Below are 17,747 nucleotides of genomic sequence, written 5' to 3' on the forward strand. Positions count from 1 at the left end.
GTGATCAGCCATGTTTTGTTTTGATGAAGTGTCTTGCAGATGGGTGCATTTCATTTCACTGTTTTATAGAAGCACATATAACAACTGAGTAACCTGTAGTATACTTTGGGTAATGTAATGTAAGTTTTAAATTGGCAGCCCACCACCTAATGACAGAAAACTTTGCTTCTCATTCACATCTCATGAGTAGTTTTGACGCTGAACGTCTAATAAACACAATAAGATAACATTCTAGGGGAGACCAGGGACAGTTGTTACACAGTCAGGTGAAACAACCCAGAGCGATGATACTCTGCACATGCTCAGTAGGATTCTCTCCCTGCCTGTGGAACAGGAGCAGGATCATTTCACATCAGCAGAGATTTTCAACAAAAAATTATTTTGAGATATGAACCTTACTTTTTGCATGTACAGTTTTTTTTTTTTCCCTTCTGCTGTCTGACGCTTAGATGACTGCAATTTTAAACCTACATCGATTTTATGTCTAGGTTATTGGTAAAACATTAACATGAACAAACATACAAGATTTTATCATGGCTGCAAGGGCTGTGTTACAGTTCCACCCCCAAACCACGAAGCATGACGTAAGCACCTTGTTTGTCTGCGTTGACATACTTTTTTGTTGGAACATGAACACATTTCACTAAAAAAAAAAAGTGTTTTGTATAAAATTTAAATCCAGCGTTTTTGCAGCTTTGGCCTTTCATTTGGAACTGTCTGCAGGTTTTGAATTACTTTTGAAGACTCGGTTTGGATGTTGTCCCCTACAGTGGCCTTGAGCTCCGCTTGAGGACATATATTTTCTTTTTGTATAAATAAATCAGGGTCCTGAATTTTGAATGAGTTTCTTGTTTCTTGTTGGACGATGTTGTTCCCCTCAGAGGAACTTCAGGTCCTCCTGGACACACACATCAGTGTCTTTTTGTGCCAATGAATCTGTCTGCTTGAGATCACTGTTTTGTTGCTGCATGCTGAACTTTGCTGCCATCTCACTGAAGTGTGCCTTTTGTTTTAACAAATCAAGATTAAACTTACTTGAACTTAAAGTCATTCTGATGGTAAGAAAATTGTGAAAATGTTTTGATTTAAATTGTGTGTGTTACAAATACAAACCTGATTTAGAACAAGCAGATTTCAATGGAATGTTGGCATTATGTCATTGTGATGTCATCACCTCTCTTCAACAAATACGTCTGGTGCTCGTCTACTCTCCGGGCGAGGCGCAGTTCATCTTGAATGTACCTAAACTCGCGGCGAGCAGCCTGCCGGAAATCCAGCAGTAGAAGAAGACATTTTGAACCGCCGCCCTTCACGTGTTGACGACACGCGGCGCTGCGTGAGCGCGCCTCTGTTTCAACTTCCGGACAATAACATGAACAGGACGAGCCAAGAGTGCTGATAAGCGTTCACGCAATAGTTATCCAAAGGTAAGAGTTCATGGTTAACAAATTGATTAACACCGTGTATGTTTTGTAAAAGTCAGTAACAAGCTGAAGTGCAGTCCTGGTTCCGGTCAGGGTTGGTTGCGTCGTGCTAAAACAAAGTGGGAAGAAAGTGTCGTAGCCTGAATTACCAGCCATTAAACAATGACACGTTACGAAAAATGGCTGTGATAAAGCTGCTTCATCAAACTCGCAGCAGTTTGATGTAGTTTTTCAGCGGACTAACTTCACACTGAAACGCAAACTGCAGGATTTTATACTACGTAGGTTAGCTAATAAGCTAAAATGCTAATATCATAATGACCAATCAAGGAGGGGCTAAATAACCTCATCCCAGAGAAATATTGTTTTGACAAACTATTGTGACGTGACACACTCCATTTTTGTGCTACGACTGCGCCAAATAATGCTCAAAATCGGTGTGTGCACTGCTTTAAGTCACCGTCATTTACAATTTTACTGCATTAATTACAGGACATTAGGCACGTTAAAATACAATAAAATGACTGTTAGATTCGTGTTAAGCCTTTTGTCCTCAATATGAGTCAGTGACTCTGTAATGCAGTCAAACTCGTTGCATGGGGTGGTATTCAACACACACACACAAGTAACGCTTACTGTCACTTGGTCAATGTTAAAGTTTTAAAATCTTTTAAAATTCTTAACCTCGACTTTTAAATACTTCATGTAAGCAGTAGGAACTGACGTTAGGGCGTGTTGGTGGCTGGTCCGGTCCGTTAAGAAGGAACACCCAGCGTGGTTAGCTTAAACAGTAGTGCTAACAGGTGACTATATCTATTTAGTTAAATATCGTTAATTTTATGCACTAATTTAGGGACAGTCCACCCCAAAATAAAAACACAGTGCTCTTCATCCATCTAGATGTTTTTTGGTGCCAGTTGCAGAGTTGAGGAGATGTCTGGCTTCTCTCCAATATAATGGAACTAGATGGCACTAGTCCTGTGGTGCTCAAACCATCAAAAAATCAAATAGATTCAATTCAAAACCAGTGTCCCTTTCCAAAAATCATGACCCCATTACTTAAGATAATCCACAGACGTTGTTGTGAGCAGTTTCATGTAGGAACTACTGTCATCAGTTTCATTTTCCCTGAAAAAAAACTTGGAATTATAATGATGTGAATGATAATGAAATTAATGATTTGTTTGGGTCTGTAACAAACTAATACCTTTTGTTGCATTTGGAGATGCAGGGCATCTCTGCAGCACAGCTGAACTTCATTATGATGCTGTTTTGTCAAATTATTCCTATATCTAAAAATTTCAGCTTCGCTGTAGGGCTGGGCAACATTAATATTATTTTGGTATCCTGATATGAGACTAGAATTGTATTAGACTTTGGATATAGCTATACTGTTATGTGGTATAATTAGGGCTCAACAATAAGGATTGCCCACTTGCCTGGGGTAATAAAGTAATCTGCCAGCTGACTCACCTGACCGGGCAAGTGGTGAAAAATAAATAAATAAATAATTAAAATAATTTGACAAACAAAAGTAATTTTTTAGGAAAAATGGTATAGGATACTGTTTTCAGCCTCTCCGATATGGAAAGGTTCTGTTTTTCTTCCTCTATTATCATATTAAATTGAATATCTTTGTGGTTTAGACTGACAAAACAAATGAAAACATTTAAAAACATCACCGTGGACATTTTTTTTTTTTTTTTACCATTTTCTGACATTTTATAGACATTGCATCCCTAGATTAAACCTGTCAATTCACTTTATTCTTTTTTGCAATTTGATAGCCACTGATAAATAAATCCGTTTGTACAGGGTTGAGTAAAAATTGACAGTGGACAAGTAGATCTCTGACTCACTTCCCAAAACATGAATGTAGAATCCTGGTATAAGTGTTGTCTTTTCCTGGTTTTAAAGGCTGTATTTCAGTAAAGTGATGCGTGAACTTACCAGACTGTTTAATTTTTTCTATTATTTGCCTTCAAATTGTAATCTCTTGAAACTATTATTTACATCGTCAGTTAAGCCATTTTTTCAGTTAATTGATTGTTTTGTTTGTAAAATGTTATAAAATGGTGAAAAATGTTTCCAAAAGCTCAAGACGAAGACCACAAATGTCTTGTTTTGTCCACAACTGAAATATAATCAGTTTACTGTCACACAGAAGAAAAGATAGGAAAATAATATTCACATTTATGAAGTTGGAATGAAAGAATTTGTACTTTCTTTGTCTTAAAAAAATTGCTCAAGCTGATTAATTGATTATCAAAATAGCTGGTGATTTAATTTTAATAGTTGACAACTGATTAATCGATGCTGCTCATCATTATTCATTTTCATTAAAAATGTCTAAAAAAGTGAGCATGTGCCCGTCACAGTTTCTCAGAGGCCAAGACTGTGTGTTCATGGTGCTTGTTTAGTCTGATCAACTCTTACAAACCCAAAGATATTTGGCACGTAATCATGTAAAATAGACACAACAGCAAATAATCCCAATTTAAGAGTGGGAATGAGTGAACTGATTATCCAAAAAAAAAAAAAAAAAGCCGCTGATTAATTTTATGGTGGCTGATTAATAGAGTTGCACAGATTTAAATTTTCTTAGCCGATTCCGAATTTCCGATTTTTTTAAAAAATTTTTTTGAAGGGTCTGGCCTACTGATTCCGATTTTCAGTCTTTCTACGAACTGTAATTGTCAGCATTCATAAACATTTGTCATTAAATACTATTTAAATTTTCTCCAAAGTCCTCCAGTTTACAAACAGGCCTAATTATAGTTTTATATTAAGATTATGAATCATGTGAACATGATCTTGTGGGATTTTGCGGGATGCGATTTCATGTGATCTCCTGTGGAAGCAGATGTAAACAAACTGGAGACAGGCGCGGTGCAACAGTTTGCTGTGGTAAAACTTTGCTGTGAGAAAAACAGAAGTTTAACAGAAGTTAAACAAGTCTGGATGAGAAAATGTTTGAGGAGACACATCAACACAGGTTGTTTATTCTTCAGCCAGAACAGGAGGTGAGATTTTAACCCTCTGTGAACAGCAGTCTGCTGCTGGCTAACATTAGCCTGAAGAGCTAGAGAGTTTATGGCTGTTCTGTGACATCTCGGCTCTGTCTCGTTGTAGACTGTCTGTCTTCTCTTTATCCTGTTCTTGGAATCTGTTGCTGACACTGTCTTCAAGCAAGCATGTGTCTGAGTGTGTAGCTGTTATCAGCGCTGTGGTGACGTCACGGTCAGTTTGTCTGCTGCGCACATGATGTGACCATTGTGCAGAACATGTGTGTGACAATGATGGGCACAGAATCTGATTTTTTGACGCTGACCGGCCGGTCACCGGTCAGCGCAATCACGTGAAAACCGGCCCGATTCTGAGCATTGCTGATTAATCAGTGCAAGTCTACTGATTAGTCTACTAGCCATTTCACTTCTGCTAATATTTGCCTTCAAACTCATGAATCTGATACTCAGACTAGAATTTCCAGTATTATTTCATTTTCTCACCAGTACCTGAAACATCACACCCCCACCAACACCACCTTTTTGTGGAAGCAGAACTGTTTTCTGCCTGAACATCTGATCAGACTGTAACATAATATAGTGAAAGCTCATGTACCACAATCCACATTAGGGGTGTCGCGGTTACCGGTGTAGCGGTAAACCCTGGTAAAAATGTTGACTATAACAATTACTGTTTTAATTTTAAAAATATATATTGTTGCGGTGGATTACCGCGCCGCGGTGTAGGCACCATGAGCCTTTCCAGCGTCTCATCTGAGTCTGCTGAAGGTGCTGCGCAGGCGCACTTTGTAGCCTACAACCCCTAACAAACTTCAGATGAGACGGTGAAATGAAGACATGGCTTTACTGAGCGCTAGTTGAAGGCACAACAATGTGCATACACATACACTTCGTTTGTTTTAACCATTTTAGTTGACAGTCACTACGTGTGTATTACTATATAACAGGGGTCCCTAACTGGCGGACCGCAATCCGAGTCCAGACCCACACGCCGTCCTATACGGACCCGGACCTATAACCAATAAATTATTAAGAGATTTTAAATTTTGACGGGACGCTTCTATTTTAACTGGCGCAACTTTTCTAGTCTTTCCGGCGCTGGTTTATCTGATCAGGAAACGCACAGACCAACTGCAGAGAAGCTGCGTGTGGAGGAGACTGTTGTTAATGACGGAGTTTATTACAACAGTCGAAACTAACGTGATGGTTAATGACATCGACACCAACCAGATGCTCTTATAAAATTAAACAATTAAACAAACTCTGTGAGAAACTTTCAGATCTTCTCACAGCAGAGTGAACAGGTGAGGGAGGAGAGGAGGGCAGACTGATCACTAATCAATCACTGATACCGTCGTCCTCTCGGACTGATTAAAAAAATAAAAATGCCAAAATTGGTGACAAACCAAACCTGGATGTCCACACAAATAAAGGCTTTGTGTGAAACACTGCAGAGTTTAACATCATGCTGTTTACAGACAGTCTGCTGTCTGTAGTTTGACAGAGAGACAGACGGTCGTGTCTAGAAGGGAACCCAAGACCTGCGAAAGATCGCGAGAGTTTGATTATTTTAGTAGAAATAACGAGCACAAATCTCGCCAGAGTTGTGCAAATAAATAGTTACCTTCTAGACACGAGCGAAAAAGGTGCACAGCTCCAAAAATAGAAAATCATGTCGTGGTGTTGATGTTTTTAATGTGGCGGGCCGCCATAAATAAAACACTATTCACTGATCCACAGAGAGTCACTGAAACCCTGATCACTGACCTGCTGTGATGGAAAAATACTCAGATTCTTTACTTAAGCATTTTTACATTGTGGTATTAGTGTTTTTACTTAATTAAAATTTAAATATTTTGCATGTTATTGTAGGACTATCAATTCCTTCTGAACACATTCAAGGATTTATTTGTCACATGCTTGTAATACTAATGCAAGACATGTAGTGAAATGCAGTTGATGGCTCAGCTTATAGTGTGCAGGGATGTATGTGTGAATAAATGAGGTGTGTGTGGTGTGTGTGTGTGGGGGGGGTATACATGGAATATGTGTAAGGAGAAGGGAAGGGTGCATGATAGGGCTCACGTGGAAGAAGGGGGCCTGTCTTCAGATAGGCCTGTTAATTGTTGTTGCTGATCAGGCCTAACACCGAAAACCGTGATAATTTTGGTCACAATAACCGTGAGGTTAAGATTTCATACCGTGACACCCCTAATCCACATAATGTTATATTACCACTGACGGTTGTTTAACGCTGATTAAGTTTTTTTCAAGCTTTAAGTGGGTCGCTTGTTTCATTTTCCATTTCCAGTGAGAAAATCAACTTGCAGAGACATGAAACCTGCTTGTTTGGTAATCTGTCACAGTGATGACAGCGTGCACTTAATCACACAGCAATAATTCTACACTTTTGACAGCGTGGAAGAAAAAATAGCGCTGTTTCCAAATTGAATAAAAGAATCTTTACGTAAGTTTCAGAGGAATACAAGATGCTATGATGAGCTTTCATACAGCATGAAGAGAGACACACATTCAGGTCTGTCTGAGTGCTTCAATACATGTTTGTTTGAAAAGGCAAGAGGTGAATTGATTTCAGACACTTTGTCATTGTAGGCGTACAAGAAAATTGCGTTGTCTGTTTCAGAGCACAGGAGAAGATGGTCGCACACTTGTAGCTACCATGCAAAAAAATATTCAAATAATTTACCATTCTGCTTCTGTCTTTCACGGCTGGCAACTGTCCAACTCCTCCGTCCTGCTCCTCCTGTTTACTCTGAGTCCAGCAGCAATAGAAAACAAGAATCAAAGGATAAAAACAAGGTAATTAAACATGATAAATATTATGATGAGGCAGGGGAACACTGACCATGCAAGTTAAAAACCTTTTGGACAACAATTGGATTGAGAACAGTACAGAGGTGTGAGAAGTTCCAGGCTTTTGATAAAAGGATAAAACAGGCTAAACTTCAGTGTTTAGATTGCTATTATAACAACAAAAGACCAAAAGGGGAGAGCGACTGGTGGAGCTTCTCCATTGTCACATTTGGCCACGCAGAGGAAAACCACACTACGCTGATTTGCATTTCCATCAGGGCAACACAATATGGTATAAACAAGTCATATTGCAATTATTTTGACTGAAATTGCGCTAGGATTGGTGGGAATGATCATTTTTGTGCCACAGTTTTCATTTTTACTCAAAAAAAAGGCTATTGAAATTGTGATGATGTGATATTTGATGGGGTCTTTAACAAATAAACCTGTTTTCTTTCATCTGGAGAACAACAAAGGGATGTGTTCAGCGCTATAGTACTTAATTATAATGCTGTTTTCTCACACTTTTTTTGCCTTTTCAAAAAATTGCGATTTGGATATTGCACTTCATCATATTGCCATTTAGATAATATTGTGCAGCCCTAATTTCCATAACCATTTTTATCACTCTGAGCTGTGTTGAGTTGTGCACTAGAGGAACCTTTTCTGCCTCCAAGCCAGGTGTGATGACTAGGGATGTTCTTGGCAACTAATTTCCCTGTTGATTAAACAGAAATTTTAATTTAGACTTCCTGACTAGTCTAAAAGTAAGAACTCAGAAAGCAGGGAAAATTGAGCACAATTTATTAATTGGTAATGTTAAATGTCAAAAAAATACTGTGCGACCCATTTGAAACCACTGATTCTCTAAAGCATCGTAATTCTTTTTTTTTTCTCCACAATTCTAGAATTGAATTTTGGATTTCTGAGTTGTTGTTTTTTTATGTATATACCCAGCGTTTAGTCCTCGAGTTCAGTACGAAAGCATAATGGGAATTACCATTGACACACTAACAGAAATTAGCATTATATGATCACAGCAATTTTAACGCAATAAACTGATCCGTTTTACTTCACATGCTTCACATAAAATAAAATGAGCGCTCATACTTTCAGGCACATATTTCCCCTGATTTTTAGAAACAAACTAACAGCTGCTGATTTCAAATCATTAACTTAATCTATTGCTCTGGTTTCAGCAGCCTCAAATGGTCAAGACTCAAGACTGAAAAATTCACAAGGGGAAATACAGCTGCCACTTGAAACAGACATTTCCTGCCAGGAGAGCATAGCATATATATTTATATTTATATTTTCTGTTTTATTTATTGTTCACTGGTTGATGAGCAGGATGTAGCACCGAATTTCAATATTTTCTGAAAAGATTTTATTCTGTTGTAAAGAATTTCAATTTAAAGGTTCACACTTGTGTGTTGTGCAGTTTTCAGCAGCTCTGTTCATTTTGACCTGACATCATTTTTTAATTTGACACCAGTCTGATGATCAGGATCAGCTAAATGTAGTAGTTTACTTCCAAAATTTACCACCTCTTCCGCTGAAGTAAGCTCAAAGACTGACTGACATAAAATGTTCATTGCTTTTGGAAATATGAGTCATGATAAACAGTCTCAATGAGAGTATGATTCAACTTTTCTACACGTTTTAATGTTAAAAAAAGCAAACAAGAATCGCTGTATCAAGGTTTTACAGATGTGTGTTCAGCTTTTGTAGCTTCTAACTGAATCTCTGTGGTTTAAAGTTCAGTTTTTCTTCTGGTTGCTGTTTTTATGCTCAGGAATCTGCTTTCATGTTGGTTTTCAGCCTCCAATTAAGACACACTCCCACGTGGTTAGTCCTGCTGTAACAGAGATACAAATCCTTGCTGTGCTGGTCTGACGTGCAGAGTCAAACCAGACCAGCACGTGTATGAGATCCTAGAACAAGCTGTGTTCCTGTGATTTAAGGTGTGACTCCCCACAGGGCTGCGTCGCGCTCTCGTCACAACACAAAAGGTTTCATTCACAAGGATCTGATGATCAATAAAATAGTTTGTCTCCTCTTCTGCAATTAAAACAGACATGATGTTTGCTTAAATAATTTCAAGTCCCTGCTTACTGTTTTTTCATACAGTGAAATGAATTCTAGTCATGTCTATGGCGGCATTTAAATCTAATTCACTGCAACATGTTTTTGTGGCTTAGTGATTTTTCTTTTCTTTTCTTTTTTTTGCAAATGTTCTTACAGAATTGGACAAGATGTCGGATTCTGAGTCTGATTCTGACTGTGGTGGCAGCTTGGAAGAGTCTAAAGAACAGATGAAAGCTGTGAGTTATTAACTGTTAATCAAAATAAGAGCATTTAGCCAACTATTTTTTTTTTTTCGTCCCAAATAAACTTTTTTTTATGCTTCAGAAACTGGCGACTCGGAAATATAATGAAATCATCGCCCTCCGTCCATCAGGTAAGGGACATTTAAGTCTTCATCATCATTCAAGTTATGTTCAGGGCTACACACGTGATGTGATCATGCAGTAAATTCTCTGTGCTGCTCTCTGCTGGATGAAACGAAGTGTGTTTTTGGCTTGTTTCTGTTTTTTAGAAGGGGTCTTTGATCGATGGTGCAGTATCTCAGTCGCTACCAAAAAAGAGGCTGGACGGCGGATGAAAATTTGTGCCTTCTGGCTTCCCGTTCTGCTGCAGCGTGAAGAGTCTAGCCCCACTGTAAACTGGGCTTCAGATATAGGTTTATTCGACGCAGAGTAAGTACAGTTTTGATTCGTATTTGAATAACTTTTTGAAACCGTTTCCATTTTCAGTATTCAGACTGTTTTAAGAGTTTGAAACTGTCTCTTTCTGTTGACAGTGAAGATCTAACTCTGAAGCAAATTCATAAGATCGAGACGTTGGAGGCGATCCTCAGAGCCTTGGACAGAGGAACTGTAAGTTGATCATGTAGCAGTTTAATAAAAACTCTTTTCAACCAAGTGTTCCAGGAACTATGGAACCAAAGAAATCTAAATTAGGAAGTAAACGTTTCTTTTGTGCATTTGTTTTTCAATCATATCAGTTGCACTGAAGTAAATTTGACTCTTTTGGGATTTTATTTGCTCTGCCCTTTAATTTTCCAAATATTTGGAAAGCGAGAACTCTGGAGTAAGGACTTTTCTAGCGTCTTAAACCATTCACAGTTTTTACGTGACGTTGCGTCCGTATGAGAACGCCTCACTTGGAGGGCAAAACAATGCTGCCCGCCAGCTGATGAACTGAATGGTCTCTGTTGTTTTGGATAGTTGTTGTTTGATTGGATGAGGAGACAAACCTGAGCTGTGTTTCTACAGAATCCCGTCCGACAAAGGAAACCCAGAAAGGACGAGATTCTGGATTTGTGCCATTAAACGTGCCTCTGTCTCCGAGGAGGACAGACAATGGCAGCCACCAGAGTGCGCAAACACTTACAGCGGAGACTTAACCAAAGTTTTGATTAGATTTATGTCATGATTCTGCCCTACAACACTGACCACGGTGATCCTGAAACCTTGTAGTTCGTTGCCATATCTTTGTTTTTCTGTAGTTGAGAGGTGATCCAAATATTCGTGGCTTGAAACAGTTGGAAATTTTGGCGGCTTGTGCTGCGTCTCTACGGAGAGTCCAGCGTGAGCCGCCATGTTTTTGTCCTTCAGGTTGCTGTACATGTCACATGACTGAAAACAGTCATGATTACAGATTTATTTAGTAAAAATGGGGATTATTAGTAGGATTACATTTTTAAAATGCAAATTCATTATCATGGTTTCTAGTGAAAAAAAATCCTTCACTGGCTGGAAATTTTGTCCTGTTTTTGTCTTTAAATCAATCAGTGAATCAGTAAATTGCACTCAACAAAGTAAGGAACAGCTGGACAAGTTATCCAGTGTATCATATCTAGAAAAAGTAAAAGTAGATTATGTTATGGTTTTTTACTGTTTTGCTTTTGATCTGAACTTCTTGTTTGTTCTGTGTTGCAGGTAAAAAAGGAACAAACAAAACACGTTTTCTGGATAAGCAACATGTTTAACCTGGTAAGTCTGAGAAAAGTAAATTATTATGTTGACATATCCTGCAATATATAGACATCTCAGTAAGTTTTGCTGATCTCGATAATGCTTGTTGTGTTTACATGTGTATACGTTTACATAAGAATGTGACCAACATTCAAACCAACATGTTGTCAGAATAAACAGCAGGGTTTTCCCTGGTGAGTCACAGACGCAGTGCAGAAGCATTTTTTCCACCGTGCCAAAGGAAATATGCCGAGACATGTTTTACTGTGATTTCTGGTCGCACTGCTTCTGTCCTCTCATTGTTTCAGCATGGGTGCGACTCAGGCAACACACACACACACACACACACAGAGACACATAGAGACCCCACAATCAGATTAATGTCTCCCGTTGGAGGATGGTGGCACCATGACGCTTATAGGGTATGGACCAGGACACTATATATCAGAAATATCATAGAGTTGAGTGAATACTTGTGTGTATTGTCATGGTAATCAATAATAATAATCAGTACTGTGACTGTCTACCAGCAACGTTCCCCTGAGGTTTTGGAGGACGCTTTACGCTGGTTGGAGCAAACAGGAGAACCTGCTATTCGCAATCGTGTTCTGGATCTCGGCCATGCACACACCTGCTTCACAGCACTGCACCTCATCTTCACAGAGTGTAAGACACAGACACACACACAGCTCTGCTACAACACAACTCATCAGTACCACAACAGTAGAAATTAACCAAACATCAGCGGTTTAACAGCACAGAAATATGATTGATGAGCTGTGCAAACACCGTACAATATGTTGATGGTTAACGCTCGCTCTCCTCTTTATGCTTTCTATCAGTTGCTAAGTATATTCAGCAAATGGGCAGCAACTTGGACAGGACACTGAGGGCACTGATGGTTCAACCAGCTGATCATCATGTCGAGGTAAGACCAACAACACAATCTACAGCAGGCCTCTTCATGATGAAATTCTTAATGTCATTTAATCAATTAAAGATTAATCATTAACATCCTCAGGCTAAACTGTCCCTGTTAAGTCATGGTGATTTAGTATTTATGTGAAGCATATCTACATGAATTTTAGTAGAAATCCATCAGAGTTGTTTGTTCAGCTCAAAGTGAGTGTGGTTTAGTGAATACAGCACAAAACGGAGCTGTAGTGAGTCGCTGAGCTGTAGGGGACTGTTGGCCTCCTCCCACACCGCCCTCGCGTCCATTTTTAGATCAGGAGGAGAAAGAAGCAGTGAATACGACCTCTGCAACATTCTCTGGAAATATGAATTTTTTAGAATCAAAAACGCACACCCTCTGCCATGATACCACCCTGTGTGTGTACGACTCCGAGTGCAAGACGAGTCGACAGAAGTATTTTCACATTTTACAGCAGACTGAAATAAAAAGGTCCCTGTATAATGAGACTACCCAGATCAGAGACAGGAAGCTCTTCATAGTGGTATCACAGGTTTATGATAATTAATAATAGTGCAGTAAACAGCCTCACCTTGTATTGTCATTCTTTCATCCACGGTGTCAAATTCAGAATGTTTCCTCATGTTTCTTCCTGGATGATTGGGTGTCATGATTATCTGTTGAGTACATCTCAACGGGTTGCATTTTTTTTTTCCATTTTCCGTGTAACAACAACAATAGCCCAGTTCACTGGTAGGACAACAGAGCGTGCAATTGATCCATGACCCTGCAGTCTACCAAGTAAAAACATCCACGTAAACCTCCGCACACTGAACTGAGCTACTATAATTTTATTTGAGGCGAACAACGGCAATAATTTTCTCAGGTTTGTTAAACAGAATCACATGAGCACCCATAGGTGTGATAAATGGACATGGATCACGTGACTAATTATCAGTCTTTTTTTCTTCCTCATCCAAAGAGCATAATAATTTTCACAGTTACATTAATCATAAACCATACTAATAAAATTATATATTATATACTATGCAGCACTTTAACAAGTTTGAGTACGAGGGACAGCCCGCTGACTGATCATTACATACTGAATATTTTATTTCAGAATATTTTAGAATAAAAAGTGGTGCCCATAACTTTTGCTGGCTTTTAAATGTTTGTGTTGTTCCTGTGGAAGTAATTCTTTTTTTTTTATGTGTTACTCCTCCAGAAAAGTGAAGAAATGAAGAAGAAAGGAAATGAAAACTTTCAGAAACAACAATACGAAGACGCTGTGACCTTTTATTCCAAAGCCATCAAATATTAGTAAGCACTGATTTAATATAATCTTTAAAAATGTCATTTTCTCTGACATAAAACTTTAATCTGTATTGTTTTGAATTTCTTATCTGAAGATGAAAATGTTCCAGTTCTCTTGAGTAAACAGACATTAAAATATAATGATCATTAGTGCTCAGACGACACACTCCTGATTGTGTTCACTTTTCATACAAACAAACTGCAGTCTGAAGTCTCTAAAAGAACTGAGTTGTCTGCTGTATCAAAAGCTGCTGTAAGATCGAGTCGGACCAATACTGAGAGTTTTTTCATGTCCGTATTTGACATAAGTTTGTTTAAAACCTTGACCGGTGCCGTTTCAGCGCTGTGATTGGCCCAACCGCCAGACTGGTTTTGTTAAAAAACATTGTGTGAGTTTACCCGTGGCAGCCTTAAACCAGGATTAGTTTACAGTATTAAGAACATCTTCATCTATAAAGCTGTAAACTATTTTAAAAAGGATTTGGGAATTTGATCTAAAAAGCAGGTAAGTAGTTTTCACTGGGAGATAACTTTGCCAAACGGACAAACTTCTCTAGTGTTTCCTCATGAAAACAAAAATAAACAAATTTTGAAATTCAGTATTACAGGTTATTAGGATTTTTGTTTGCTGATTTAACACTTATCCATGGAAAAAAGTTGACAATTTTGTTTAAGTCAAATGGACCCATTTGTTGGGGTATATTACAGCATCTGTGATGCTAATTTCCATTTAGCAAGGGGGATTCCCGTTATGTGTTAGCATCAAGCTAACAGTCTAAGCCTAGCTCTTAGACTGTTAGTTGTGTATATATAAAAATCAGTTCATGGGAAAAATCAAAATACTTAATAGAATCTACTCACAGCACTAAGTAATCAATATCTTTGTGAAGCTTTGTTTTTTCATTTTTGTTGATACCTTCTATTTGACTATTACTCTCTCAATATAATACAAAACCACCTCAAACTGAGGCCATAGGGCTGATTTAACATCTTTGACTGTGATTCATTCATTAAGATTCATTACATGTGTTAGAATGTAGAATGAATTGTGGGTGTGACTAAGATTTTCTGTGCACTTTTGTAACTGAAATTAATTTCTTCTCTCTCCATCCAGCCCTGACAACCACCTAATTTATGGAAACAGAGCACTGTGTTATATCCGATGTAGGCAATATCTGTAAGTTCCACTTCCTCCAGATCAATGCCTCTTTCAGTTAACTGTCAGTCATGTCAGAAACCTTTCAAATCTTTGAAATGAATGCAAGGAAGTCAGGGACTTTATTTAAAGCCTTTCAGAGTCGAAAGTCGCTCCTGATTGGTCCTGACAGTAAACAGATCAGGAAACAGGCCTGAGATGCTTGATGAACATGAGTGTTCATGAGACTCTTTATTTAAATGCCTGTTCGTTTGTATCAAAGTTACAAGGTTTAAGAAAAAAATGTTTTAACTTAAACGTGAATTTTTGATTTTACAGAAAAGCTGCGGGTGATGGAAAACGTGCCACTCTGATAAACCCATTCTGGACAAAGGTACTTTGTCTTTTATGATCCCGCCTCAGTGCTGCAGTGTGAACATGTAGCAGAGGAAATGAGACAGATCCAACATTTAGCAGACAGAAGTTAGGGATGTGCTGAGCCAATCAGGACTGGACTAACAACATTATGCAGCAGTCATTAAAATGTCTATTTAATTCTGTTAGAAAACTGACTTTTCATCAGGTACAGAGGTATCAAACAGACTCAGGTGTAGCTCTGTTGCACAATGAAGAACTTCTCTCACTTAATGAAGTTTATTGATGTGAACTAAATAAGAGTTTAATCAGTATGGAGATGCTTGTTTACCCAAATTAAAATGACCGAATAATTTTTGTGCTAAGCAAGTATAAAAGAAGGCAATAAGAACAAAACGCTGACTACTCTGTCTTTACCAAAATGTCACATCGTTTTCAAGCAAGCTAAAAAGTTAACAAACCGTTTCTTTTTTTTCCCCCTAGCTTAAAAGTGACCCAAATGTTGCTTTGTTTGCTCCTTAAAAAGTTAACAAAACATTACATCATTAGCTAATTAGCCACATAGTTAACAAAATTCATTTTGGTTTTTAGAAAGCTAAAAAGTTAACAAAACTTTAGATCGTTAGCTAGCGAGCTAAAAAGTAAATTAGCTTATGTAGACTACTCATTCTGGCTTGGCAGAGAAGCTCTAATTTATTCTAATTTCTCCTATTAGGAAAAACTTGATAGCTGAATTAATAATATTAAAGTTAAAATTAAAAAGGAACAACAGTGAAGCGAGAAAAAGAGACTGGCAGCAGCTGGCAGACTCACTTAACAGATGAAGTGGAGTGAAAGAAAGAGACACATCATAAAACTTAACAGGGTTGAGTCTGTCCTGCAACTTTCTTTGAGAAACTTGATTATTTTGCTCAGTTCATCTCACAAAGGCAGCAGATTTAAAAAAATGAAACCTTGCCAGTTGTGAATTTAAAATCAAAACATTTTAAATCAGAGTTTAAAGTATAAGTTTAATCTCGGTTTAGAGTTAAACCAAAAATGATCAGAGAGAGGTTTAAATTTAAGTTTTCTTAAAAAGATTTGTTCAACATAATTTGAAGTTAAATTGTGATTAATTGGCTTTAAAAAAAATGAATCCTTGTCGACTTCCTTGTTTGGTCCTGCCCCTGGACAAAAAAAAGACGATATCTTGGGATGCGTGTGATTAGTCGACTATACGATTAAACGTCCGCACCCATGCTAGTCGGCACCAGAAATACTAGTTTAAAATATTTATGAATATTTCATTCATGCACGATGCCAGTTACCTGTTGCCTCTAAGATTTTATGCAGCTGAACGCCGCCAGTCGGGGCTGCGATACTGTCAGTTGTGGGCCCCTCTCACCCAGCACGTGCGCCCCGATCGCCGTGGCAACCCCCGATGTTTATATTACGAAAGTCGGACACATGAATGTAGACAGTTACAGAATAAGCCGATATAGTTATATTCACTCGACTGCAGAAACGTGCCCCACATGAACTACAGGCACGGACATAAACCTGCAAGCAGAAGTGATGCCGCTGCTGCCGGTGCCGGTGCCGCTGCTGCCGCCGTCGTCGTTGTTATTGCTGTTAGCATTTGTAACGTTGTCCGTACTGTGCGGCATCCAGGCATGTAACGTTAGCTCTGGATCCGCTACCCGCAGACACCATGGCCCTCGTCAGACTGAAAAGGTGAAGCCGTTAGTTGTTGTCATGTTCCCTACATTAACTAATGTGTAAGGCTTGTATTGCGCAGCGCAAAGTAGCGCACATATCAGCGGCATTTAAAGTACGATTTGACGATTGTAGACTGCGATTAACGTCTTCAAATGGCTCTTAATACACAGTATTTTTTTTGGACAGTGTTTAACATTATAAATTAACTAGAGAAGTAATTTCTGAAGAAATTGCGGGTGTGAATACCGCAATCTGAAGCCAAACTAGCATACTGCTTTGAATGAAATGAAGTCTGAACGATTTGAATGTTTGTTTAATGGCTGACGCCACACTGAATAACTGCCATGATAATAATATGAGAATTATGTAGAATATTTGAATTTTTGTTAAAAAGCTGATGCCACACTGATAGCTGACTTGAAAATATAATATTTGAATTATGCAGAAAACAGGAATGTTAACTGCTCAGAACTGAGGCCGATTGAAATTGACCAACCGCCTGTGTGTTACAGAACATTCAAATCTGAATACTGAGAGGACCAAACTACTGTTGGTTAAATCAGCCAATCGCCTGTGAGCAATGGCACATTCAATTTTGAATACTTAACGTTTGACAAAGTTTGAATGGGATTAAAAAGTTGAATCAGATGTAAAAAGTCTGAAAAATGTTGAATATTTTCCAGTTTGAATTGAGTTTGTAGCTGAAAGTATGAATCACTAGTTAACGTTTGAAAAAAAGATGACATTTTTTGATTTCTACAGATTCCGTAATTCATTTTCAATGGGAAAACTGTCTGGAAAAAAACTGGAATATCTGGGAAAGTATGAATGTTAGGAATTAGAAAAGACATTTGGAGAAAGTCATAATTCAGATTAATGGTTTGACTTGGAATGGTTTGAATCGGTTGAAGTTTGTGGAACTAGTTACATTAGTTTTCGTTGAATGGAATTTAATAGGGATCGGAATTTTAACGTGGAATTTTGCGGAAAGTATGAATGAAAGCC

General features: G+C 38.2%; 1 protein-coding gene across 1 annotated transcript in view; it reads left to right on the top strand.

Moving 5' to 3' along the window:
• Positions 1-1,275: 1,275 nt before the first annotated feature.
• The window catches only part of ttc3 (tetratricopeptide repeat domain 3), a 46,483-nt gene continuing 30,011 nt past the window's right edge, over positions 1,276-17,747 (top strand). The window contains exons 1-11 of the mRNA XM_084730082.1: positions 1,276-1,427; positions 9,509-9,588; positions 9,677-9,725; positions 9,864-10,023; positions 10,128-10,203; positions 11,269-11,322; positions 11,835-11,970; positions 12,147-12,232; positions 13,446-13,540; positions 14,649-14,711; positions 15,009-15,063. Of these exons, the coding sequence (XP_084586208.1) occupies positions 9,520-9,588; positions 9,677-9,725; positions 9,864-10,023; positions 10,128-10,203; positions 11,269-11,322; positions 11,835-11,970; positions 12,147-12,232; positions 13,446-13,540; positions 14,649-14,711; positions 15,009-15,063 (843 nt within the window). The 5' untranslated portion in view covers positions 1,276-1,427; positions 9,509-9,519. The remainder of the gene's footprint in view (positions 1,428-9,508; positions 9,589-9,676; positions 9,726-9,863; positions 10,024-10,127; positions 10,204-11,268; positions 11,323-11,834; positions 11,971-12,146; positions 12,233-13,445; positions 13,541-14,648; positions 14,712-15,008; positions 15,064-17,747) is intronic.

Source organism: Lutjanus erythropterus, chromosome 11 (genome assembly GCF_056507025.1).
Source record: "Lutjanus erythropterus isolate fLutEry1 chromosome 11, fLutEry1.hap2, whole genome shotgun sequence".
Classification (NCBI taxonomy): domain Eukaryota; kingdom Metazoa; phylum Chordata; class Actinopteri; order Lutjaniformes; family Lutjanidae; genus Lutjanus; species Lutjanus erythropterus.